Source organism: Mustela lutreola, chromosome 4 (genome assembly GCF_030435805.1).
Source record: "Mustela lutreola isolate mMusLut2 chromosome 4, mMusLut2.pri, whole genome shotgun sequence".
NCBI classification, from domain to species: domain Eukaryota; kingdom Metazoa; phylum Chordata; class Mammalia; order Carnivora; family Mustelidae; genus Mustela; species Mustela lutreola.
Genome location: NC_081293.1, coordinates 8594707 through 8622137, shown reverse-complemented (window position 1 = coordinate 8622137; position 27431 = coordinate 8594707). Strand labels below are relative to the sequence as shown.

Genomic DNA, 27431 nt, shown 5'->3' with positions numbered 1-27431 from the left:
CCCGGGGCCTCGCTGCTCCTGCTCTGCTCCCGGGAGTCTCATCTTTGCCCTCAGACTCCTGCACCCCCAAGAATCCCACTGGGCCCCTGGCACAGGCCATGAGGAGAGTTCGATTTTGCCCATGGAAAGGCATCTCCTTACAGAAATCCTGCATCCACAGAGCCAAATTGGTGCCCCAAGGGCCTGGACGAAACAGCATCTGGACTGAATGGGCCCTTGGGTGTTAGCACGTGCCAGGTTCGAAACTGGTTCTGAGTCTTTGTAAATCCCGAAGGAAGAGGAGGTCCCTTTCTTCCGAGTCTCGTAGAGAGGGCTCCAAGTAATAAAATCCAAGCAGAATGAATCACCAGCAGTAATCAGGAAAAGGTCTGTCGCTTAGAAATGCCAGTTCCCTTTTGGTCCAGGCTGCTGTGAAGCTTAGTCTAAACTTAGTTTTCAAAGACTTTGAGTTTTCCACCCCAAGCACCTAGCACAGTTTCCCTTCCTGTGAAATTGTTTACGTGCCCTTTTCTTCTCCACTCTAACTCTCCTTATGCTGCGGTACACTACAAGCTAGCTGCCCCAAGACTCAAAGTGGGTAGTACAAAAATTTAAGTAATTTAAATACGTAGCTATCAGCACCAACAAAAATACCGCAGACACTTTCAGTAGTGCACATTTATTTGAAAGTACATAAACAATAATGTTACAGAGTATATAGGATAAAAGCACTATTTGAACTTGACTTGAAAAATAAACTCTACTGGGAAAGGAAGGACTGCGCGTGAAGATCCTTGTGCCCACCCAAGTCAGAGAACCGGGGTTACGTCACAGAAGCACAGTGGCAGGAGTTCAGAGCTGGCATCCGAGCTACAATCGTCATAGCACTGGAAGCTGGGGTAGGACCCAGCGGTGGGGGCTGTGAGATCAGTGACTGTGGCTTGATTACTGCCGGCGATGAAAAGAGCAGCAGGTGCCTTTGGAGGTCTTGGGAAAAGACATACACAAAGCAAGGCATTAGAATTTCTCTTCTCGGCCCACTGGTCACAGTTATCAGGGGTATCTGCGAAGTTTAGGCCTCGGGCCAATCAAATCATCAGAGCGGCCGGAAACTAGAGCTCGTGCCCCTGTCCTTAATCTAGTCCCTTCCTCTCCTAGCATGGCTAGAAATGTAAAATCGGGTCACAGCAAACGAGGGAGAGCAAACTGCCAGCGAGGGTCCCCCCGCTGATCGCTGCAGGCCCATCAAGTGCACAGCGTGACCGGGAGGCGCCACACCGCGCCGACCCCCACGTGCGGGGATTCTCCTTCTAGCTCCCAGGCTGAACGGCCCGAGGATGGGAGCAGCACCACTTCTAACGACCCATTTCTCCCGGATCGCAGGTTCCTCTCCCCCGAAGTTAATTATCTTTTGTCTCATCTGCGCGCCCTGGGCAGGTGTCCCCCAGGATCTTCACGCAGCTCGGCCTCCCCATGGTCCCACAGGCCCACCTCACGCCCCCACGGCCAAGCACAGTGAATGAGAGAACACCGGGAGAGCTCCCCCAACCCAGCGAAGAGCAGATTGGCTCAGCCTGTCCTCTGCGGGACTCGGAGGCACAGACTCGTTCCCAGCCTCCGCCACAGGCTGCGGTGCCCGGCGCGGAGGAAGGGCCCAGCCGGTGTGCTGAGCGGGCCGGCCGTGGGGCTCCTCAGTGAGGGGAGTGAAGCCAAGCAGCACAGAGCCACCCAGCCGAGAACATTCTGTTCATGAGCTCACAGCCCTAAGCCAGAAGGGGAAAAAAATCAACATTCTATACTCACCTGGCTTTACCTCTTCAAACTCACCTGCTGTCCCTGACCTCTCCCTGGCTGGGACCACAGGGCAAGCAATGACCTGGCTCAAGCCGGGAGCCCCAGGTATCCTATTCGAGGGGGGATTTGTCACTCTTACCCACATCACTCACTTCAAGTCCTTGGCTAGTTTGTAGTAAAGACAGATGACAACAGCCATCAGTACAAGCATGACAATCAGTAAGCCGCCACCCATGGCCATCATAATCTTAAGGTTGAGCCTGTCACGCACACCTGGGCAGAGAGGTGCAGGGAAGCAGTGAGTGTGGCCCCTTCCCTACCCGGCCACCTCGCGTCCTGGGCAGGCTTCAGTCAGCGGGGAAGCAGGAGCCCCAAACCACAGAGCTTCCACGTGTAAGTGTGTGTGAATGCTCCCGGGGAGGCCTGGGAGCCGAGGCTGGCCAGAGCAGGAGGAAGGGGTTTCTTAGTGGCTGGAAAGCAACCAATCTGGACTTGAAATGCCAAGTCCAGAGAGAAGGAAATCAGAGAAATTGGGAAGAATCTTTTTCCTTTCCACAGGTAGCAGCATGCGGCTACAAAACACAGGCCAGCCCTCGCATAGGTAGCTTTATTCACAAACACCAGGGCCTCCTGACATCCAGGCCCTGAGTCAGGAGCGACCCCTTGCTGTTCATCAAGTTTAAAGTATTTTCTGTGAATGACTAAGGAAATGTCTTTTTTCAAAATGTCCTGCTGTGCAATGCTGAGAATCTGCAAACCCACATTATAAGTGATACGGTTTAAGGGAAAACAATGTTTCATGCTCCCACTGACAACTGTCAGGCCCTATCATGATTTAAGGAGATTCTAGGAGCCCTTGACCTGCATTCTGTCTCTCCAGGAGATCCACAGGCCCTTTCAACATTTTTCCTCCTAATCCTCCCAGAAAAATTTGTCTGGAATCTAGTAAGCTGTTTAACGCTCTGAAATTAGGGGAACAGTGAGCCAGGAAGAAAGCATCAACAAGTTAACTGCTAAGCAGATTTTGAGTTAAACCACCCAGATCTGGATGAAGGCTAACTACTAAAGTAAATTTTTTTAATTGAGGGAACAATTTTATGAAACCTGTAATTTGAGAAAGAAGGGTGGAATCATCCTTTCTAGAAGGAATTAAGATCCCAGGCTGAAGAACTCGCTTTTGAAGCAGCCGCTGTCCAGCCCCATGTTCTATGTCACATGCATGTGACATCCGCTCTCGGACAGTAGCTCTTCCACGGGGTTCTGAATTCCATCCTGTGTGTAGGTGGTCTTCAGCCCCCAGGAAACAGATATGCTGTGTTGAGCCATTTCACTCTAAGTCTTCTCTGCTCAGGTCTTAATTCCCTCACATTGATTCTCAGGATTTGACTGCTCCTCAAAAGCAGGTTTAAGATTTCAATGAAAAAAAGAAAAAGAGGGGCGCCTGGGTGGCTCAGTGGGTTAAGCCGCTGCCTTTAGCTCAGGTCATGATCTCGGGGTCCTGGGATCTAGCCCCGCATCGGGCTCTCTGCTCAGTGGGGAGACTGCTTCCCTTCCTCTCTCTCTGCCTGCCTCTCTGCCTACTTGTGATCTCTCTCTGTCAAATAAATAAATAAAATCTTAAAAAAAAAAAAAAAGAAATATGGAGAGGCTAAAAATCTCTTAACTTTAAAGTTTAGAGAAAACTGAATAGTCTTTATGCTTTAGCTCCCAAATGAAATAATGCAATGCCATTTACAAGGATTTGTTGATATTGGAAGATTTTCACACTTGATCGGGAAGATACCAGGGTTATAGGTGTGTATGATACAGACCCCAGGCCAGGCAATCTAGTAGCCCTGAATGAGGATGAGCAGACTCCAAGTACAGGCGACATGGCTTAGACTTGTTTCTCCCTGGCTCTCTCCAAAGTACAACTGTAATCCCTGGGGGAAAAATACAAGAGTCAAATAAAGAAATACTCTGGAGGTTGGGAAGAGGAAAGCAAACAGTTTAGAGACCCCAAGCCTGGATGAGCAACACAGCTGCAGAAAAGAAAGAGGCATCCGGGCCAAATCTAGCAGCAGGAGGTGGCACCAGTGGGTTTACTGCTCCAGGATTTAATGCAAGTCCTGCCAACACCACCACACTAGCACAGCAACAATGGCAACACGTGTGGTGTGGGAGTCCCACTGACAGCAAAAAGCCAGGAAGAGTGATCTGCTTCCTTGCTGATGCCAAGATGTGTCTCTGCCAGGAAACAGTGAGGTGGCTAGGTGACAGCCCCAAGAGGACCTACCATAAGAAGCTTCTCTGTCCCTATGAGCCAGATTCCCTTCTCCACGTACCAGATGGCTCTAGCCTGAACAATCCCCTGCTCCTCCTGGCTGCACTGGCAGGGCCCCAAGAGCCCCAGTGGCACCACAGAAACTGACCAGATCAGAACAGCACTGCAAAGCCTCTGGACATTAAATTGTCATTAGAATCTCATCCCACAGTCATAGACTGGGACCTGCATGGTAAACCTAAGCAGTTGACTATCTGATACAACTCAAGATTTACATAGGAGTTAACGAAAATATCCAAGATTCAGTGGAGAATCACCCATTGGACCAAGAACTGGAGAAATAACATCTGAATGAGAAAAGACCATGAACTGATGCTAACAGCAAGATGAATCAAATGTTGGAATTACCCAAAAAAGGATTTAAAGCAGCCATCATTTAAAAAAAAAAAAAAAACTTCAACAATCAATAACTAATCTTCTTGCAACAATCAAAATATAGGTATCTCAACAAAGAAATGGATGTTATAACCAAAGAGCCAAATGGAAATTACAGAATGGGGTGAGGGAGAGGCTCACTGGATGGGCTCAATGGCAGATGGAGACACAAGGACCAAATCAGTGAACCTGAGGACAGAGCAAGGGTATTCACCCAATCGGAACAAAAATCTAACATAACCTCAAGGACCTGTGGGACTATGACAAAAGATCCAACATTTATGTTATCAGAGTCTCAGAAGGAGAGGAGAAGCAGGATGGGGCGAGCTTCTGATGAAACAAGACAGACAGATTCAAGAAGTGGAGAAAACGCCAAACAGGATAAACCCGAGAAAATCCACAGCAAGGCACATTAAAATTAAACTCTGAAAACTAAAAACAAAGAAACAAACTCGAAAGCAGCCAGAGAGAAACAAGACACTACCCACCAGGGGGATGCAGGTTCAAACCACAGACCTCTTATCTGTAACACCAGCAGCCAGACAGAAGTAACACATGACGTCGCTTGAACGCTGAATGAAAAGAACTCCGAATTCTATATCCAGCAAAACTATCCTTCAGGAATGGAAGGGGAGAGAGACATTCACAGATGAAGAAAAAGAATTTGTTCTAAATATCTCTAGCCCTTAAAGAATGGTTAAAAGAAAAATAAAGGGAAAACAGCTGATCCAAGTGATGGGGATGGAGAGGAGGAATTTAGGGATCATAGTCAAAAAAGGCCTTTCTGAGGAGGGGACGTTTGAGCAGATGCCTGGAGAAAGGGAGAGATCAAAGTGAGCAGGTGCATACCAGGCAAAGCAAATATTGACAGAATCTTAAGGCTGCAATGGGTTTGTTGTGCTCAAGGAACAAGAACAAGGCTGTTGGGGCTAGAGTGGGATGCGTGAAAGGGGTGGCAGCAGGACACCATTTGGAAAAATGAGCCAAGGATCCAATTCTGTGGGGATTTAAAGCCTTTAGTAAAAAGCCTAGATTTTCATCCTGCTGGTTGTAGGACATCTTTGCAGTGTATCACAGGGGTTTTAGGAAGGAACTCATGTAAGCTGGCTGCTGGGTGTGTGGTTTTAGACATAAAAAATGGTTCTCACTGTGAATGTGCCGAGTCGGCAGGTGGGCTTCAGGAAACGTGAGGCCTGGCCCCACCCTGAGTTTCTGACTCCGTATGTCTGATTTGGGGCCCGAGAATCTGCATTTCGGTAAGTTTCAAGATGCTGCTGCTGCTGGTTCCTGAACTAGACTCGAGAACCACTGCTCAATAGAATGATTGTGAGCCCTCCTGTACCTAAGGTAGGATAGAGAAGAGGGACTTTAAAAATTGCCGGAATAGTAATGATATTAAGAAACACGTGTGTCATTCCTGCCATTTCAGAAGACAGCACAGTAGAAAAAGGGAGAGAAAAATTTAACATTTGCCATTTAACATCTGCTATAAGTATCAGAGGAGTCATGCTCAGAGTATCATAAGCTTCACGCCATAGCATGAGGTAAGCTGTGATAGCCCCCATTTTACAGAAAACTGAGGTCAAGAAAAAGGCAGAATCACTCAAACAAAGTAACGCAGCAGGTGCGTGAACAAGGTGGAAGGAGTTCGGGTTTGTCCATCCTTGTGTGTTTTCCTCTAAGCCAACTTGGAAATACGTCTTCTAAGGGCATTTAGAGCGACAATGTCAAAACGGTAGAAAAATATGTGGAAGATGCCAAATTTGCTGTACCTTGAGACAGGGGAGCCACGGAAGGAAAGCTGCTTTACCTTTCAACAGCTTTGGCTTTCAAATGTCAGAGGGGATCGATTCTAAGTAGTTAGGTCCCACCCCACAATCCACACAGGCCTGGAAAACAGGAGCGGTGGGTTCCAGGCCTACCTCCCCGCCATGACTTGTTATAATCGTTGGCAAGGCCATTCCCCTCCCTGAGCGTGTTTCAAGATAGTGGGTGCTGTGTGGTCTGACAAGGGTGGTGGTGGCGGCGGCTGTTGATCTTTGAGAGGTTTCAACTGAAACCGCCACATCACACTTTGTAAACTGAGACACTAACATAAGCAGTTGGCCCCTCTGCTGGGGCTCACCTCCAGCCACACGTGTGCTCTGTCTGCAGGCTGGATCTCAGTGGAAGATGTAAAAGTGAACACACGACCAAGAGCCACACGTGTGCTCTGTCTGCAGGCTGGATCTCAGTGGAAGATGTAAAAGTGAACACTCTACCAAGAGCTTTCTGCTGAGAGAAAGTCTGCAATAAAACCAACTATGTTCCGCTCGAGTCATTTCACAGTTGAGAAATTTGGATGCCAAGAAGCCAGAGGTGGCTTAGTCCTCCATTACTCCTCTGGAATCCCTGGTTCTCATTTAAACAGAAACTTCCAGAAGCATCTCCCATATACACAAGGTTACACAGATACGTGTCCTGGGTGTTTGAAATTGTGGGTCTCTTTCTTCAGAGACATCCATTCTTTAAAGCAGAGGTTTTCTAACTCCCGTGCGTGAGAGTCACCTGGAGAGCTTGTGAAATCAGATTGCTGCTCCCCCTCCCACCCCAGCGACTCTGCTTCACTGGTTCTGGGATGGAGCCCATGACTTTGCCTTTCTCACTAGCTCCCGGTGAGGCAGATGGAAGGAGCTGATCAGAGGGCTGCATGCCGGGGCGCACTGTGGGATAGCCCAAAGCAGACTCTGCAAGTACGGCCTGTTTCACAATAACCCCGAGATCCCTTGAAACCCCCATTCAGGGACCGCGCCTCCCTCTCTGGTCTGGTTCAGAAGATCTGCCTTGGGGCTCGAGAACCTTCACTTTGACAAGGTCCCCACATACCACTGACAAAGATTAGGAAGCAGACGATGAGAAATGCTGACCTAACTCGTCAGGCAATCAGATGTTACTGTGGCTCTGCATTCCCAGCACCCAGATTCCACTACAACGCAAAGCAGAATGCTAAGAAATTCTGCAGATGGGTTCGTGAGCAAAGCTCCGCTCTGGTTTGCCGCCTGAGGCCTGGAGCCGATTGCGTCACTCTCCTCTTAAACCACGCCAGTCTCGGGAGTGGAGCCGTCACGGTTTTCCAGAGCCAGACCCAGGCCCCCTTTTCAGGCCTTACCTCTGGCCACTACCTGATGTGCCTCCTGTGCTTTAGCTGACCTCCACTGTTTTACGTCCCCCAAAAGAGAGCCTTCGGTGTGGCCTTTCTCTTGTCCAGCTGCTTGCTTCCCGACCGGGGCAGAGAGGGACCAAACGTGGGTTCGTGTCGGCTACATCTGAGCTGACTTGGAAAGAGAGTGTAGGGTAGGGAGAGGTGAGAAGCACGGCAGGAGGACTCCTGTCTGCTGAGACCGACAGTCCGAGGAGCTGCGGGAAGAAAGGACAGGCTGGCGTAGCAGGTCACGTGGAGTGTGGATGAGGCTGGAAAGCGGGGTTGGGGCCAATGAGGAAGAGCCTCCAATGACAGTCTTGTGGCCACAGTATAAGAGGAGTCCTAGGGCAGCAGCATGCACTGCCCGGCACCCAGAGCACTGACAACCCAGTGGTGCGAAGTAGGATGGAAACCTCAGCACGCCCCCGCGGGAAACAGGGAGATGTAATAACACCCAAAGTGCTAAAAATATGGAAATTAATATATATAACCTGGATCTTGATTCAATTTCTTGATCATCACACATCCCTTGCAGCTACTTCAAACTCTGGTGTTTACCCGTGAAGGTGCAGTGGCTAGCTCTTACTCCATACTAAGCTCTTACTTACTGGCTTATTACGTGTGCAGGAAACTTACAAGAAAAAAGACTTTGAACAGAGAGTTTTTAAGTACCGTAGTCTGCTGCTTCTGCTGAGCAAATTCAGGCAGTATTTTCTTAGGAAATAATAATAAAGCAATAAACAGATTTATGCACAGCAGTTTATAAATATAAGAAAATCAGTACCTCTAAATTTCTGATACATATAAAATGTTAAGTATACTAATGTTACAGAAATACCACATCTAATTTTTTTATCTGAAATAAACAACATAAAACATAATTTGGTGACTGGAAATTAAAAGGTTACAACGCTGAAGTACTCTATCTAGGGTTCCCAAAAACAATCAATTAGAAAGAGAAAAAGAAACCAAATACTATATTTTTTTCACACCCCTAAAACATAAGCCCTTTATATAAATTAAAATGGTAAACACATATACAATATAGACTCATGAATTAAATTAGAAATCCTTAAGTTTAAGCACTAAACAAAAATAAAAATAAATACAAGTAAAAAATAAAAGTAAACAATATTGCAAACAAAAATAACGGATGACCCTATCAGGTTAATCCTCGTGCACAGACCTGGACAGACAGTAACACGTACATTAAAATGAACACTGAGGTCACTCGATGTACGTAAGATGATGCCCTCAAATGACATTAAATCACTGCCTTGAACTTTGGGGGGTTAGGCTTTACCATAAATACGTAATAAATATCTGTAGCACATCCTACAGGTTGAGCACTTATCTCTCTCCATTGGAAAGTCTTTCTCCAGAGTCACACTGTGTCAGGGCCGTGCCGGGGGGTGGGGACGGGGGATTCTGCAGCAGGTCCATCAACACAGCCATCTTCCTGTCCACGTGCTCCTGGAGTTGACGTATTCGCTGATCCATGGAGTCCACAAGCTTCTTTTCCAGCAGTTCCATATTTTTAGTAAGAATCTTTTCCAAGTAGGAGCACACGGGTTGCTCTCCCGTTCTAAAAATAAATTAAAAAACCAGTGTAACAATTATCCCTGATATCCTAACAGAAACAAGCAAACCATACGAAATGAGCCCCCAAAGGACAATGCGGAAATCTGTCTCCGCAACGCTGCCGTCTGGGTACGAGGGGTTTCCGGTGCCAACATCCATCTCCAAGGGGCAATGACAGCCCTAAGCGCCCAAAGCGGGCCGCATGTCCGATTCTTTCCACATGTCAGCACACAAGTGAAATGAGGGCACGGCGACGCGAGGGAGTGTCCCCCTCACAGAACATGTCTCTACAAAGGGTCTTGGATTTTGAGCCCCAAATCAAAACTGATCTGCCTCAATGTTTCTTAAGGTCTCCATGTATGTCTTCCAAGAACTTCCCCAAGCAAACCCACAATTGCAAGGTTTGTTTCTTGTCACCCGCACAACCTCACTAAGCACTGGAAGGTTCTCTTCTAACCTAATATGAAAACATGTAAAAACGAACGTAACTGGAATGGGCAGACAGAAATAACAAACTGAGAAGGGGAGCCTGGGGGGCTCAGTCTGCTAAGGGTCTGACCTCAGCTGGAGTCATGAGCTCAGGGTCCCTGCTCCAGGGACGTGATAGGCTGGGGCGGAGGGTAGGAGGGAGGGGGAAGTCTGACTCTCCCTCTGCCACCCCCATTCACGCGGTCTCAAATGAATAAATAAATTCTTAAACAACAATAACAACAGTAAAAGCAGTCCAGTTTCTCAGGTTCACAACCAATGCACACCAGGGCAATGAACCTCAGGCCGTGGCCCACAACACCCTGGGGACCTGTGACTTGTTCAGCTTCCACCAAGTAGCAAGCACTCTTACATGACGACCAAGATGATGTCTGAACCCTTCACCCCCAGATCCTCAGGAACATATGGTGACATTTCCCAGAGGCTACACGAGGTGTGATGTCACTGCTCAGTTGAGCAACAGAAGCTGTGATCGAGTGTTCTTCAGTGTCTTAAGACTGTCCAAGGCCAGTCAATTTAGGGTCTAAATAGTGTCTTCAGCATGAACTCCGTTTGTTCTCAGCCCTTCTGCACCCTCATCGGCTACTGAAGCCACATGCTGGAGGGCAACACAGATGAGACCGCGAGCAGACGCTAACATCGATTCTACATGTCACCTAACAGCATTCGGTGTTGTTCTTTAGAAAATACCTTCTTCATAAAAATTGTTACTAATATAATAATGGGTTTTTTATTTTTAAACAAATGAATCCTCTCATATACTCTACATAAAGCTTCTTCACAGTCCTCAGTTATTTTTGAGAATGCCGAGACCAAAAAGTTTGAGAACCCCATTCTAGAATATATGAGCAGTTTTTCTAAAAACCATTATTTTTTTTTTTCAAGTAACTCCAGCTTCACAGGAAGTTGTAAAGATACGAGAGTTCCCCAGTACCCTTCCCCAATGGTCCCAATGGTTACATCTCACCCAACTCTGGAGAATAGCAGAAAAGGGATGCTGCGGCAGTGTGCGCGGGCGCCGTCCTCCCACACGCACACACGTTCACGTGAACATCACAACTGAGATCACAACTATTCCTTCACCACAAACATCTCCCCATTGTCACAGCCACTCCCTAACGCCCTCCAGTCCTAACACCTACAGCCAGCAATATGGTCTCCATCTCTAGAACTCCATTTTGGGAACGTTACACAAATGCAATCTTGGTGTGTGACCTCCTGAGATTCTCTTGTCCCTCAGCATAGAATGTCCTCAGGAGCCATCCAAGTTGCTGTGTGTGTCAACAGTCCGTTCCTTTTTATTGATTAGCATCCTGTGATATGAATATACCCCAGTTTGTTTAACTGTTCATCTAGTTTTTTGTTGTTTTTTTTTTTTTTAAGATTTTATTTATTTATTTGACAGAGAAAGATCGCAAGTAGGCAGAGAGGCAGGCAGAGAGAGAGGAGGAAGCAGGCTCCCTGCTGAGCAGAGAGCCCGATGCGGGACTCGATCCCGGGACGTGAGATCATGACCCGAGCCGAAGGCAGCGGCTTAACCCACTGAGCCACCCAGGTGCCCTGTTCATCTAGTTTAAGACATTCTGGTTGCTTCCAGTTTTGGACCGTTACATGAAATAAAGTTGCATGAAGAACTGGGCATAGTTTCTACTGTCAACATAAGTTTTCATTTCTCTGGGATAAATGCCAAATACATTGCTGGCTCACACGGTAAATGTTTAATTTTCAAGAAACTGCCCAAGTATTTTTTACAGTGGCTGTAGTATTCTATACCTCTACCAGAAATGTAGAAGAGATCCAGTTTCTCCATATCTGCACCAGCATTTGGTATTGTTACCATTTTTTGTTTTTAATCTTCAAATAACTGTGCAATAGTATCTTGTTTTGATATTCATTTCCCTAGTAGCCACGAAGTCAATGATGATCATCTTTTCACTTGCTTATTTGATATGAGCACCCTTTGTAATGTCTCCATGTCCATTGCCCATGTTCTGATTGAATTTTTTTCTAACGTGAATTTTGGGAGCTACAGGAATGGATGCCATTTGTTAAATTTGTGACTTGCAAATTTTGCTCCCACTTTGTATCTGTATTTTTATCCTCTTAACAGGGTCTTTCACAAGGCAGAAGCTTTAAATTTTGATGGGATGCAATAGGTCAATGTTTCCATTATTGTGATTCTGGTGTCATCTAAGGGTCTTTTCCTAGTCTTAGGTCTCCAAATGTTCTCCTACATATTGTCAGAAAAGTTTTATAGCTTTATGCTTATTTATTTTTTTAAAGGATTTTATTTTTAAGTAATCTCTACATCCCAACATGAGTATCAAACTCACAACCCCAAGATCAAGAGTTGCATGCTCTGCAAAAAATAAAAAAATAAACTAAAAAATATAAAAATTAAGTTTAAAAAATAAAAATAAAAATAATTTAAATAAAGAGTTGCACACTCTGCTGATTGAGCTAGCTAGGCGCCCCTATAACTTTACGTGTTACGTTTAAGTCCATGGTCTATGTTGAGCTATAGATCCTAAAAATACTGAAAATAGCTACAGGCAGCAGTTACTGAAACAAATCTATTTTCCTCCAACTAATTCTTCTATCTATGAAACCTAAACCAGATTTGTCTGAAATACTTACGCAACACCAACAACGCCTTCCCCGGCCTTAGTGATGCCTTCCTGCCACTTGGCGCTATGTCCCACGCGGAGATGGTTAACCTGACTACATAAATTCTGGAGAAAAGGCAGCAACTCAGAGTTAGGTATGTTTGAGATGTCACTTGCTTTCTTCGGCAGGAAAGAAGAAACTGCATTTCTGAGGTCATTCTCCAGAAGGGAATGGTTTGGCGGCACGATGTTATAGTCTTTGAGGTGTGTAGTGTTTCCTCCATCCGGTGGCTGCGGACTTTTATCGACACAAGTGTTTAAGTCTTCCGTCAGGGCTCCAGACGTCAGTCCGGTTCTGAAAGGGAAAGGCGTGGAGGGGGACTTGTCGGAGGCTCCCGAAGCAGCTGAGGACTGCAGGTCCGCCACTCGTCTGTAGCCAGTATTTCCCAAAACCGCCTGAAGCTGCTCTCCCAAGGGAACACAGTTCTAAGCAAGGGAAAGAAATACACGTTACTATCGGTAGTGGTGACGGCTAACTTTTGGGGTAACTACTGTGAGTCCGGCAAGGTGCCTTCTTTCTCTGATCCTCTGAACAGCCACACGAAGTAGGCTACAAGTACTACCTGATCTTAAGCTGAAGAGACCATAGCAGAGGTGAAACCAAGGCTAAAGGTAACCCGGCTATGGGAATGCAGCCAGTAAGTGGCAGAACTGAGACAGGAACCCAGACCACGGAACTCCAGAGTCAAGACGGTTTTTTTCTTTCTTTCTTTTTTTAAAAGATTTTTTAATTTATCTGACAGACAGAGATCACAAGTAGGCAGAGAGGCAGGCAGAGAGGAGGAAGCAGGCTTCCCGCTGAGCAGAGAGCCGGATACGGGGCTCGATCCCACGACCCTGGTATCATGACCCGAGCCAAAGGCAGAGGCTTAACCCACTGAGCCACCCAGGTGCCCCCAGAGTCAAGACTTTTAATGATTTCACTGCAATTTTCCCTAAAGGAAATATTAAATATTAGCATGCTTAGTAAAAGTTAGTAAAAAAAAATACTAAGTAAAACTTAGTAAAACTTAGCATTAACGTCTCCACTATAAAGGCCTCCTTGATTTATGGCGATAAAATACAGTACTCTCAACTGAGGCACAATAATTGATAATATACTTAGCATTAAATATCATCCATCAAGTTTCCCATATAACAAGCTAACCTAAGGAAATTTTTTATAACTAGCTTATCACGGAAGATACACCAGATAAATTACATACTAGAAGTCTGATGTTTTATTAGTACATTTGCAACATCTACAATGACTAAAATGAGCCTACTTTTGGCTCCGTCTGCTTTAATGATCTGTAGGATAACAGTTATGTTTTATGGCCTCAACTGAACCGGCTATGCCGTATTAGTTCACGACAACAGTCCGGCTCACTTCTGTAATGAAGTCACATGGCTTCCCACGCAGGGGCATGTTCTCGCCATGCTCCTTGCTGTACTCTTCAATTTCTCCACAACAGCAAAGCAAAGCAATTACTTCTGGCCCACTAAGCGGTTACATTACAAGGCTGTATTCTCATTCGGGAACACCAGCACATCCTTACTGCTGCTCAACACCTACTGAAAGAGACTGAGGCCAGTATTATACAAGTCAGCTGAAGAGTCTCGGTATATACATTGTCTAGAACTCGAAAAAATGATTTCTGGACCAAATAACCAAAACTCATTCAGTCAGCAAACATTTATCAGAAATCTATTCTGTGTTTCCAGCATAGGAAATATGTGCATGAACAAGACAAATGAAAATTACTGATATGTGGAACCAATACAGGAGCAGGGAACAATGGAAAGAAGAAAGGAAGGAAGGAAGAGAAGTCGGCAGGCAGGCAGGCAGGCAATGCAGCACGTGGGTGGAGATGGTGGTAAATACTTTGGGGGAAAATAAAGGAGGCAAGGGGAATACTGAGAGCCAGGGAAGTTGGTGGGAGAGCAATGGGAGGGTCTCCATGAAACTTCTTTTGCTAAACTGTACTTTGGAGGAATACTCTTGGTAAAGAAATGTTATCCTCTACTGAATGCAAGTTTTGGATAACTCTTAAATTAGTCCTAGAAGATGGACAGCATATAGTTATATAATATATATAATTATAATTTTGTATATAATTATACATATATTATATATATATATTGTATATATAATTATATATAAAATTTTAAAATACAACAACTCTCCTTGTGCAGAAAGGAGCCTTAATCGTGATGACAAAGCTAAACTATTTTTGGTAGTAGTAAACAATCCAAAAAAACCTTAGTGACAGAAAATTGAAAATACTTTTTTAAACTGTATTTTATTTTTAGAGAGAGAGATACCATGAGTTGGGGGGTGGCAGAGGCAGAGAGAAAGAGAGAGAGAATCCCAAGCAGGCTCCATGCCAGGTACAGAACCCAACTCAGGGCTGGATCTCTTAACCTGAGCCAAAATCAAGAGTCGGATGCTTAACAGACTGAGCCACTGAAGCACCCCAGAAACTGAAAATTCTGTATAAACAGCAGTGAAATCAATGTCAAAATTGTATATGATAATTAATTTGGCAGAAATTTTAATTAAAATCTAAGTGCAAATAAGGTATATGCTCTGTGAGGTTTTCTTTTCTAATATATCAAATTTTGACTAGAAGAAATTCACTGATTATAAAAAGTGGTCATATTTTTCTCAGATGACAGCTCTTAAGGTAATTTCCTTTTCCTCCTAGTATTACATATGCTGGAATTTACAGGTGAGTTTATAGGGCAGTAAATAAACCAACTTTGGGTGCTGGTGGCTATTCTTCTGTTTCCTTTTCTTCAATTCTTAATTTTCTTGTGCTGCCTGTCACATGTTGCCTTGCATAGTCCACCAAACCCTTTTAAAAGTAGGCAGGGGAATGGGGAGGAAATAATTTATACGTATTTATTGCTTAGGCTCCATGTTACATGTTATATAGAAAACACAGAGTAGCTTAAAAGAACATAAAATCATTCATGTTGGAATTACGTCCATATACCTATACATGAATATGTAAAGGACTATTATCTGTGTATACATATAATTTAATATATGTGTACATTTACCCCCAGACTTGTGAAAAATTAAGTGTTTATTTCTGACTATCTTATCAGATATCTGAAAGGATTATCTAACTTTTACTATAAAAAATTTAAACAAGTATGGGGGCACCTGGGGGGTTCAGTGGGTTAAAGCCACTGCCTTCAGCTCAGGTCATGATCCCAGGGTCCTAGGATTGAGCCCCACATCAGGCTCTCTGCTCAGCAGGGAGCCTGCTTCCTCCTCTCTCCCTGCCTGCCTCTCTGCCTACCTGTGATCTCTGTCTGTCAAATAATTAAAATCTCTAAAAAAAAGTCTCTACCATTAAAAAAAAAAATTTAAACAAGTATCATCTTGAGAAAGCAAGAAAAAAGATACTTGTATTTCAAAGGTGAAAAAAGTAAGCCGTGTAAACCCTGCATAACTGAGTATGTTTTCTTCGAGAAAAATGGGGTGCACCCTTTCATTCAGGTAACATTAAATGAAAACTATAGGCTAGGCACTTTGATATATAATTCCTATTCAATTTCCATAAATTTTAAAGCAAAAACAAATCAGAGCCAGCAAATTTTACCTTCAAACTGAATGAAGTAAGAAAAAACTTTAACAAAACTTTCAAGAACACAAGCAACCCCAAAGCACGGGTGAAGCAGGGAAGGTAGAGGGCTTCTAACAAAGCTTCCCAGGTAGCTTCTCTCTCCTTCACGACAGGCGCGGCCCAAACTAACGTAGGGGGGTTCTAGTGTATGCAGTTACACAGCTTGTACCAAAGGAACAGTTCTGGTCATGAGACAGCCCTACTTTATTTATTTACTTTTAAGATTTTATTTTTAAGTAATCTCTACATCCAACTTGGGGCTCGAACTTACAAACCCAAGATCGAGAGTCACACACTCTACCATCTGAGCCAGCCAGGTGCCCCAAAACACCCTGAGTTTATACTTAACAAACGGTTACACAGCTTACATGACATTTTCCAGGGAGGCAGTCCATAGATTCCTGCTTTTTATTAAAATACAATCCTAGAACCAGGTAAGCCCTGTAAGAATCATCCCATAAACAGAGCCTTCCCACCTGGAAGAGGTCTTATGTTGGGATGTTTAAAAGAAGATTTAACTGAATCACCTTCCTTTTTCCCAGGTGTTCCCCCATATGTCCCCATATACAAGGATTTAGTGGGGGGAGGGGGCAGGTCACAACAAGTGCACTGGAGGGAAGGACCTGCATGTGTTTCTACATACTCAGAAAACTCTAGGATATGCACCAAGCTGGGGAACACAGTGAGAGCTGGGAGAGCACTTTTATGATTTACTTAATGCACTTCTGAATGGATTAAAATCTCTGGCAAAGAGAACATGTTATTTTTGGAATTACACCAAAAAACTTAAAGACATGGCAAAAAACAAAAACAAAAACAAAAAACAAAAAACCTATCCATGTCATCTCTTTTTCCAAAGTGAAGTTTTTAGAACATAAAAATCGGTCCATGAACTGATTTAATTTATTAACCCTCTCTGACGTTTCCAAAGAGTTGCACACAAAAAAATAATTTCCTCTTGTTGTACATTTTCTATCTCCATGGGATCCTTCTCCTCAATCATTTGTTCTCAAAGTATACTATGCATACAACTTATCTGGAGACGTCTGTTTGATAAACGGATTCCTGGATCCCACCTTTTGGGTTTCAGGTCATTGGCGCCAGCCAGGAATCTGCTCTTTATAAACATTCCAAGGGATTCTGGTACAGGCGAGCTCCTTATCGCTACCATTCCTGAAACCAACCCATTTACCCTGGGTACCTCCACATTTCAACTACCCCCATTTACTCCCTACTCCCTCCGAATCTGGTTTCTGTCTCATAATCATTCTATCTGACCCTCTGAAGAACTCCAAGAAGCACTTAAACTTGACCATCCAGAAGGCACATACATCATATACTTATTTGGAGCCACAAACAAGAGAGACCAGCTCCCTGTCGGCAGGAAGCTTACATTTTAAAGAGATAAACAGACTGATACGTAAACAACAGCAAAGGAGTCAAGAAGGCTCTGACAAAAATATGATGCAGACTTGGCGGGAAAGGCTATTTTAAACTGGTGGTTGGGGAAGGTCTCTAAGGACGTAACATTTAAGCCGTTATCTTAATAAAAAAGAGAAGTCCAGGCTCACCACGGTCTGGAAAAAGGGCTTCTCGAGAAAGAGAACAGTTAAGAGTGTGAAGGTCCCGAACACACCTGAGTATCTGAGGACTAACAACGCCAGCGTGCCTGAGTCCGCAAAGCCTGGAGATCTGGCCAGAGATGAGGTTAAGGAATCAAAGAAGGCCCAGATCTTAGACGCCAGGGTAAGGAATCTTTGGGTTAATTCTAAGTGTGATGGGAAGCAGTCAGATGGCTTTACACAGGGAAGGATGGGTCTGATTCACTCTCCGAGATTATTCTGGTCACCCTGTGGGGAATGGATGCGGTGGAGGAGGACCAGTGAGGGACTTCTGGAGGGTCAAGGTGCGGTGATGGTAGGAGAGAAAGAAAAGTATAGAACCGGTACTTTTTCGAAATCCTCCTTTCCAGGGTTCCCATGATCACCATCAACTCTCCCAATTTCCTGTCTCGGCCCATTGCTTCGGTGACACCTGTACTAAATTACTATTAGTAAAATTCGCAAAAGGTACATCCGCTGCTTATTTAGACTATTCCTTTTAAATTTTCCCCTTAATCCTTTGATCTTAGCAGTATTATCATTTAGATTTTGAACACAAAGGAATTCATGGAAAAAGATGAAGCACTGCCAAATTACACAACTACTCATGTCAGCACCACACCCTGAAATCAGGTCTCCTGACGTAAGATTTTCCTTCGTGCTACTCAGTCACACCACCGGTCTTCTGCTGTTCTGTTCCTTTTCCTGCTCCCGATATCCTTACCAAACCTAGCTACTCCCCGAAGGACATTTCTTCCTTGCTCTGGCTCTCCCTCGACCACTTTCCCTGCCGTTATTGGGGTCCACCACTCAAACCTCCCTTCACTCCTCCACACCCACGCCCACCTGTGCTTCCAAATGCTCACACTCTACAATTCATGTCTACAACTTAATATTCCCAAATCGAACTTTTTCCCCAAGCAGTCTCCTCCCTTGGGTTCCATTTATATTGTTGGTATCATCATCTTCAAAACCGCAATATCCCTCTTTAATTCTATTTTCCTCCAGCAAACCAATATCAAGTAGGTTGCCCCGAGCCAATGGCACCATCGTTGTATCATCTCACAATCCAGGATGTCTAATTTTAGACCCTCCTTGACTCTCGTCTGGATGAGGGAAGGCACAAGGAACTGCTCCCCCTGGAGTCACACATCCTTCTGATTCATTGTTTCTTCTCATTCCTGTACACGCATAGCATAGCTTGGGGTTAGAGTTTCTCAAAATGTAAGCAAAACTACGTATGAACCTCAAAAGTAACATTCAAAGCCCTCTATGATCCAGCCCCAAACTAAACTCCCCCAAACACTTCTTCACCCATAGGAGTGAACTTCTATTCATTTCCTAGCTATATCCTGTTCCTTCTGGCCCTGAAGAGTTAAGCCATGCTATCTTCTCTCTCCCAAATTGCATCCCTCCAAATTTACTTGCCCAGTCCCCACCCTTCTTCCTTAAAGGCCTAGATAAAATGAAACTATAAATATCCTTAAAGATCCTTAAACTAATTGATCTTTGAACTTTCTAAAGTGTTCAAAACATTGCCTTATTCACTGAGAAGGTGCTTAATACTGAGTGAGTAAATTCACAGAAAAGTATGAAGATCTGTCGTAAGGTATTTTGTAGAAGAGAAAGTCTGCAAAATGCTATTTTATGGGCACCTGGGTGGCTCAGTGGGTTAAAGCCTCTGCCTTTGGCTCAGGTCATGATCCCAGGGTCCTGGGATCAAGCCCCGCATTGGGCTCTCTGCTTGGTGGGGAGCCTGCTTCCCCCCTCTCTCTGTCTGCCTCTCTGCCTACTTGTGATCTCTCTCTCTCTCTGTGTCAGATAAATAAATTCTTTAAAAAAATAAAATAAAATAAAATAAATGCTATTTTACAAAAGCAAATAAAGGTAGCAGTCAAATCAACAGTAAAAGTTCAAAGAAAAACTTTCCAGTTGATACATGTCCTTAGAAAAAGCTGTCATTTTGAAATCGTTAATGGTACCTGGAGGGAAACCATGTCCACCTACCTGCTGCTGAAATTTAACCATATTCATCAACTGCTGAGCACCAGGTGACAACTTGGACCCCATGGCCTCCATGAGAGTTTGGACCCTCTGCAGGTCTATCCTTGATCCTAGAGCAGGAGAGCTTGTTGAAGAATTTGCTGAAACCCGCCTCAGCTGTACCACAATTTTACTGATGAACACATGCTGCTTTTCACCAAAGGAGAGCAACTATTATAAAACAAAAAAGTTCCAGAAAAAAACATAATATTAAACAATAATCACTATTTAAGGTCACTTTTCTATACAAACTAGAAATAATAATGTATTTAGGAAAATTTATAGAAAATAGAAACTTTAAATACTCTTTCATTTTTATATTTTCCTGAAAATTGTAACAATCAGCACTTCTAATTTACCATGAGGCTCATAAGAACTGTTTATATAAAAGAATGTAACTTCAAACTGAAAAAATACACAGAATACAAAAGGGACTAGAGTAAAATTTCATTCACTTACATTAATGAATAAAAATAAACGATACCAATCTGAGAAGCTGGCACAGCTAGCTATAATACTGAATATAAAAGAAGGCTTTACAAAAGCACTTCCAAAGCATTTACTGAAATACTAAAGATAAATCAGTCTTGCAGAATTTAGAATTAAAAGAGAAAGTTAATACGGTCTAACATAACCTTCTGGTTCACACACAAAAAAGACAAGGTCAGGGGTGATTTTCTGACTATCAAAGGATTATGTAAACTGGTAAAAGTCAAGCTTGGAACCTAGACAATGGCAGTGTCCTGCCCAGTGCTTTATGCTGCCTTATTTCACCCATGTTTCTGAACCAAAAGACATTCCTCTGTGATACGGACAACAAAGTAGCAAAGTGGAAAGGGACCAGGATTTAGAATCAGACAAGTCAATGGTGACTCAACTTAGAGCCTGTGTTTATCCTGGGAAAAGGCAAAAACACGAGTCAGGAATAAAAAAATTAAAAAAAAAAAATGAGGGAGGGTAAAAACAATGATTTTACATGGTTGTTATGAGGATTAGGTGTTAAAATTCCCAGGACCTACCACTGAGTAAATGCTCAAAAAGATGGGTCACTAACTATTAACTTTCATATACTATTGCCCCAGAACAAGCTTCGCTACATTCCCTCAGAACTTCCATTTACCACTTAAAAAAAACACTTACCTTCAGAGACACACATAAACCATATGTAACATGGCAACACAGGTCAAGAACCCATAATATAAGAACTCTGTGTGTGACTGTCCTCAACAATTAAGGAACTTCCACATTAAATTTATACACCTACCCTAATAATACCCTAATACCCTTTCTGCCCTTTTTTTTTTTTTTAAGATTTTATTTATTTGACGGAGATCACAAGTAGGCAGAGAGACAGGCAGAAAGAGAGGGGGAAGCAGGCTCCCCGCTGAGCAGAGAGCCCGATGCGGGGCTTGATTCCAAGACCCTGGGATCATGACCTGAGCCGAAGGCAGAGGCTTAACCCACTGAGCCACCCAGGCACCCCCTTTTCTGCATTTCCATCCTCACTGCCCCACCACAGAATTAGGGACATATCTGACTCACTGACTCAACTTACAATCTATTTCATCACACCAGAATGTGAGCAGTATGAGGGCAGTCATTCCTTATATTACTGCTAATTCCTACCTGCCTAATTATAGTACCTAGCATCACTAGGCATTCAAATATTTGTGGGATGCATGAAATACTTTATTTAAATACATCTGGAAGCTATTAATATATACTATACAAAATAGTATCTTGGAATAATCAGTTCTGTAAATTTGCTACCAACAGGCTGACATTACTTATTTTTTCTTATTCTAAAGTCTTGTAACCTTATATAAACTAATGTGGAGATAAAAAGATAGCAAGAATTTATTTCCTTATAAAAAATTTTAAATTTAAAAACACCTTTATTGAGATATAATTAACATGCCAAACAATCAAATGGTTTAAAGTATACAATTCAGTAGATTTTAGTATATTCACAGAGTTGTGTAGCCATTACAGTTTTATTTTATTATTATTTTTAAAAATATTTTATTTATTTATTTGATAGGGAGAGATCACAAGCAGGCAGAGAGGCAGGCAGAGAGAGAGGGAAGAAGCAGGCTCCCTGCTGAGCAGAGAGCCCGATGCGGGGCTCGATCCCAGGACCCTGGGATCACGACCCAAGCCGAAGGCAGAGGCCTTAACCCACTGAGCCACCCAGGCGCCCCTACAGTTTTATTTTATTGGTTTTTTTTTCCTTTTTAGATTTTTTTTTTTTATGTTCTAGTTAGTTAACATACAGTGCAACACTGGTTTCAGAAGCAGAATTCAGTGTTTCATCACTTAGACACAACACCCAGTGCACATCATAACAAGTGCCCTCCTTAATACCCATCACACATTTAGCCCATCTCCCACCCACATCCTTCCAACAACCCTGTTTGTTCTCAATCTTTAAAAGTCTCTTATGGTTTGTTTCTCTTTTTTTCTCCCCCATATATTCATCTGTTCTCTTTCTTGAATTCCACATGAGTAAAATTATATGATATTTGTCTTTCTCTAACTTATTTTGCTTAGCATAATACACTCTAGCTCCCTCCATGTTGAAATGCAAATGTCAAGATTTCATTCTTTTTGATGGCTGAGTAATATTCCATTGTAGGCATATACCACCTCTTTTAACCATTCATCAGCCAATGGACATTTGGTCTCTCTCCATAGTTTGGCTACTATAAACATCATTGTTGATAATGCTGCTAAAAACACTGGGGTGGGGCACCTGGGTGGCTCAGTGGGTTGAGCTGTTGCCTCTGGCTTAGGTCATGATCTCAGGGGTCCTGGGATCGAGTCCCGCATCGGGTTCTCTGCTCGGCAGGGAGCCTGCTCCCCCCCACTGCCTGCCTCCCCACCTGCTTGTGATTTCTCCCTCTGTCAAATAAATAAAATCTTAAAAACAAAAACAACACTGGGGTACATGTACCCTCTGAATCTGTATTTTTCTATCTTTTGGGTTATTACCTGGTAGAGCAATTGCTGGGTGGTAGGGTAGTTCTATTTTTAACTTACTGAGGAACCTCCATACTGTTTTCCAGAGTGGCTGCACCATTTGCATTCCCACCAACATTTCAAGAGGCCTTCGCTTTCTCCACATCCTCACCAACACCTATTATTTCTTGTGTTGTTAATTTTAGCCATTTTGACTGGTGTCAGGTGATATCTCCTCATGGTTTTGATTTGCATTTCCCTGATGATGAGTGATGTTGGGCATCTTTCACATGTCTCTTAGCCATTTTTACGCTTTTTTTGAAAAATGTCTATTTTTTAAAATATATTCATTTATTTATTTATTTGACAGAGAGAGATCACAAGCAAGCAGAGAGGCAGGCAGAGAGAGGAGGAAGCAGGCTCTTTGCTAAGCAGAGAGCCTGATGTGGGGCTTGATCCCAAGACCCTGAGATAATGACCTGAGCCGAAGGCAGAGGTTTTAACCCACTGAGCCACCCAGGCACCCCCCAAAATGTCTATTTTTGACTTCTATTTTTTAACTGGATTATTTAGTTATGGAGTGTCAAGTTTGGTAAGTTCTTTAAAGACTTTGGATTCTAACCCTTTATCAGATGTCATTTGCAAATTTCTTCTCCCATTCTGTAGGCTGCCTTTTAGTTTTGTTGATTGTGTCCTTCACTGTGCAGTAGCTTTTTATCTTGATGAAATCCCAATAGTTCATTCTGGCTTTCGTTTCCCTTGCCTCCGGCAAGAAGTTGCTCCAACCAAGATCAAAGAGGTTGCTGCTGGGGGGCGCCTGGATGGCTCGGTGGGTTAAAGCCTCTGCCTTCAGCCCAGGTCATGATCCCAGGGTCCTGGGATCGAGTCCCACATCGGGTTCTCTGATCAGCGGGGATCCTGCTTCTCCACCCCCCTCCTCTCTGCCTGCCTCTCTGCCTACTTGTGATCTCTATCAAATAAATAAATAAAAATCTTTAAAAAAAAAAAAAAAGAAAAGAGGTTGCTGCTTGTGTTCCCCTCTAGGATATTGATGGTTTCCTATCTCACATTAGGTCTTTCAACCATTTAAATATTTTTTTTGGATCTGGTGAAAGACAGTTGTCCAGTTTCATTCTTCTGCATTTTGCTGTCCAATTTTCCCAACAGCATTTACTGAAGAGACTGTCTTTTCTTCTTTTTTTAAGATTTTGTTTATTTATTTGACAGAGATCACAAGTAGGCAGAAAGGCAGACAGAGAGAGAAGGAAGCAGGCTCCCTGTTGAGCAGATAGCCCGATGCAGGGCTCAATTTCAGGACCCTGAGATCATGACCCGAGGTGAAGGCAGAGGCTTAACCCACAGAGCCACCTAGGGGCCCTGAGACTGTTTTTTTTCCACTAGATATTCCTTCCCACTTTATTGAAGGTTAAGTTAACCGTATAGTCATGGGTCTATTCCTAGGTATTCTGTTCCATTGATCTACATGTCTGTTTTTGTGCCACTACCATAGTGTCTTGACTACAGCTATGTAGTACAGCTTGAAGTCCTGAATTTTAATGCCTCCAGCTTTGCTGTTCTTTTTCAGGACTTTTTTTACTACATGGGGCCTTTTGTGGTTCCATACAAATTTTAGGATTGTTTGTTCCAGCTCTGTGAAAAATGCTCACGGTGTTTTGATAGGAACTGCATTAAATGTATGACTGCTTTGGGTAGTATAGATATTTTAACAATGTTTGTTCTTTTAGTCCATGAGCATGGAATGTTTTTCCACTTCTTTCTGTCCTCTTAAATTTTATTCATCAGTTTTCTATAGTTTTTAGAATATAGATCTTTTACCTCTTTGATTAGGTTTATTTTTTGGTATCCTAATGGCTCTGGTGCTAGCCATTGCAATTTTAGAACATCGCCCAAAAAGTAGCCATGTATCACTGGCAGTCACTCCCCATCCCACCAATACCCACCCCGCAGCCCTAGATAATAACTAATCTACTTTCAGTCTCTATGGATTTGCCCATTTTGGACCTTATATATATATACACACAGACTCATACAATATTATGATTCCAACTTCTTTCACACAGTACGTTTCAAGTTTCATCTGGGTTTCTATATGTATTTTTTTTTATGACTGAATACTTTTCCATTCTGTGGGTACACCATATTTTGTTTACACATTTAGTGATGGACAGTTGGGTTGTTTTCTTTGTAACCTTTTGGCTATTAGGAATGATGATGAACGTTCATGTACATATAAAGAATTTTTTTTTTTGGTCAGCTAATTTATCCATAAGGTAGTTCGAAAGAAATAAAGAGACTTGCACCAGCTCACTTAACTAGGCAACAAAACAGGAAGACTATCCTGGCCTACGCCTTCTTGCTCAGTAACTTTTCTCTAGGCTCCACTGAGAACACTAAAGTTCACCTCTATGATATTTTTCATATTTAAGACATAAGTCCAAATCCCTTTAACTTCTGGATACTCTTCTCTGAAACTTCTCCAATTCCCTTCTTTCTTGATATAGCTTCCTATATCCTTCTCTATAAGCCAAAACTGCTTATAGTTTTCATGATACATATTTTTATGTAATCAAAAATAAAGTTGGACTAACCATATTACTGAACCAACAGAAAACAAGTACAAATTATACAAAAACATTTGCAGTTGTCAAATTAGTTAAAAGCTAGTGATGACTTACCTTTATTTTACAAGCATGACTGGAAGACTCCAATTTTAAGTACTTTTTGTAGAAAATAATTTTGTGCTCACTAAAAAGAAAATAAAACTTAAGTTACTTTTAATCCTATTATTTTAAATAGTTACATTTAAAAATGAGTTGTTCCAAAAGAATACATAAAGAAACAGCAGAATCAAAAAATTCAGAAAACAAACGGATGGTTGCCAAAGGGATGGGCAAAATGGATGAAGGCCAGTGAGAGACACAGGCTTCGCGATAAAGAATAAATAGGTAGTAGGAATAAAAAAGGTTCAGTATCGGAAACTTCGTCAATGACACTGTAACAGCCTTGTATGGTAACAGAGGATACTCAAATAGCATGATCTCACTGAGACTGTACTGATGCTGTATGGTAACAGACGGCAGTTTTCTCCTGGTAACAGATGGTAGTTAGACCTGAACACCTTACGGCCCATAAAGGTGTTGAATCACTACGTTATACACCTGAACTAACGTAATGTTGCATGTCAACTGTACTCAAATAAGGAAAAATTGTTTCTGAGCCATTCCTTAAATCCTGGGATTGAATCGGGGTAGAATCTTTGCATCAGAACCTGGAGAAAAGTCACGCTGTAGCAGGCTGAACTGTGTGTAGGTCGCAGACTGGTGAGGCACAGTCTTGGCCTGGGCACCACTGGTAATGGGCTTCCTTTCAGAAAAATGTGTTCACTTCCAGACTAACTGCCAAACTGCCTCTGAAAACAGGCCACCGCGTGTTCAGGGAGAACGGCAAGAAGGGGCAGTAAGGAAGGACTGACGGCCTGGAGTCCGCACAGTGCACCCGGTCTGCGAACTGGTCGGCTCCACGCAGCCCCCCGCCTCACGGGGCCGGACGCCTCCACCCCGAGCGCCGTGGGCGAGGGGCTCGGACCGTCTCCGGGACGCTCAGGGGAGACTCCCACTGCTCCGGGACCGGCCCGCGCCGGGCCACCCGCCAACAGCACCGCAGCTCGGAGAGCCCCGCGCTCACAGACCTGTCGCCCGGGTCGCCGCACACGGCCTTGCCCCGGCTGGTGCCGCAGTACTCCTCTCCCACGTACACCTCCATGTTCCGGGCCGAACTCAGAAGGCCGACGGCCACGACCTCCTCGCCCCCGCCGGGCTCGCAGCTCAGGTGAAGGAAGCAGGGCTGCTCCCCGGGGCCGCTCGGGCCGCTCTTCAAAACCACCGGCTCGCGGCTGAAAGGAAACGCGTCCCGCGCGCTCCTCAGTCGGCGCGTCCGAACCCCGCTCGCGACCCTCTGGCCGGGCCGCGGGTCCTCCCGACCCACTTCGTCGACACGGAGGGCCCCGCGCCTGCCCAAGCACCGCCCGACGCTCGGCACAGATTCGCGAGGAAACGGGCCCTGCGGACGGCCGCGCTTCGCCGCCCACCGCGTCCTCCGCCGCCGCCGCCACCCCCCGCACTCCCTTCTCCCGACCGGGAACGTCCCCGGGCCCCTGCGGCGCGCACCGCAGCGGGAGGCGGGAGGCCCCGAGAGGCCCCGCCTATCTTCTCCCTCGGGAAGCGGACGGGACTCTCGCCGGCCACACGTGCTAGCGCCGACGCGGGGGGACGCGAGGCCTCGGCCGGTGCGTTTGCGCCGGGGAGGGGGAGGCGGGGGCCGGTGCCGACCCCGCGGAGGTGCGGGGGCCGGGCCGCCAGCCCCGCGCCCGGCACTCACGCCCCCGGCCGCCGCTCCCGGCCCAGACCCGCCGCCCGCTCCGCTCCCGGATCCCGGGCCCACACCCGCTCCCCGCACGGCCCCCGCCTGCCCTCCCGGCCCCCCGAGGAGCGCGACCGTCCCGCAGCGGCGGCCCCAGTCCCCGCCGGCCCGGCGCACCCCGCGGCAGGCGGCGTCAGCGGTTCCTCCCGGTCCAAGTCCCGGGCGCCGAGGTCAGCCCGGGTCAGACGGAGGCTGTGGGCCAGGACTCCGCGGGCCGCATCCCAGGAAGAGGCCAGCATCGGGCGGCGGGTCAGTCCCGCGTCCTCGCCCGGGGTCTCCATTCAGCCTCCCCCAGCCCAGGCCGAGTCCGGAACCTCTCTTTCAGGGCTTGCGTTTCCGCCAGGACAGAAGGGAGGCGAAAAAGGAGAGCGACTTCCGGCTCGG

The 27431-nt window shown here is 44.8% G+C and overlaps 1 protein-coding gene across 1 annotated transcript; it reads right to left on the bottom strand.

Moving 5' to 3' along the window:
- Positions 1–642: 642 nt before the first annotated feature.
- On the bottom strand, positions 643–27418 carry LOC131830590 (ATPase PAAT-like). The gene is made up of 7 exons (XM_059172935.1): positions 27165–27418; positions 26317–26520; positions 25304–25373; positions 19614–19820; positions 12360–12814; positions 7620–9237; positions 643–966 (listed from the first exon to the last, which is right to left on the bottom strand). The coding sequence occupies exons 1-6, from the start codon at positions 27326–27328 to the stop codon at positions 9003–9005; spliced, it is 1335 nt and encodes a 444-aa protein (XP_059028918.1). The 5' UTR covers positions 27329–27418; the 3' UTR covers positions 643–966; positions 7620–9002.
- Positions 27419–27431: the final 13 nt, after the last annotated feature.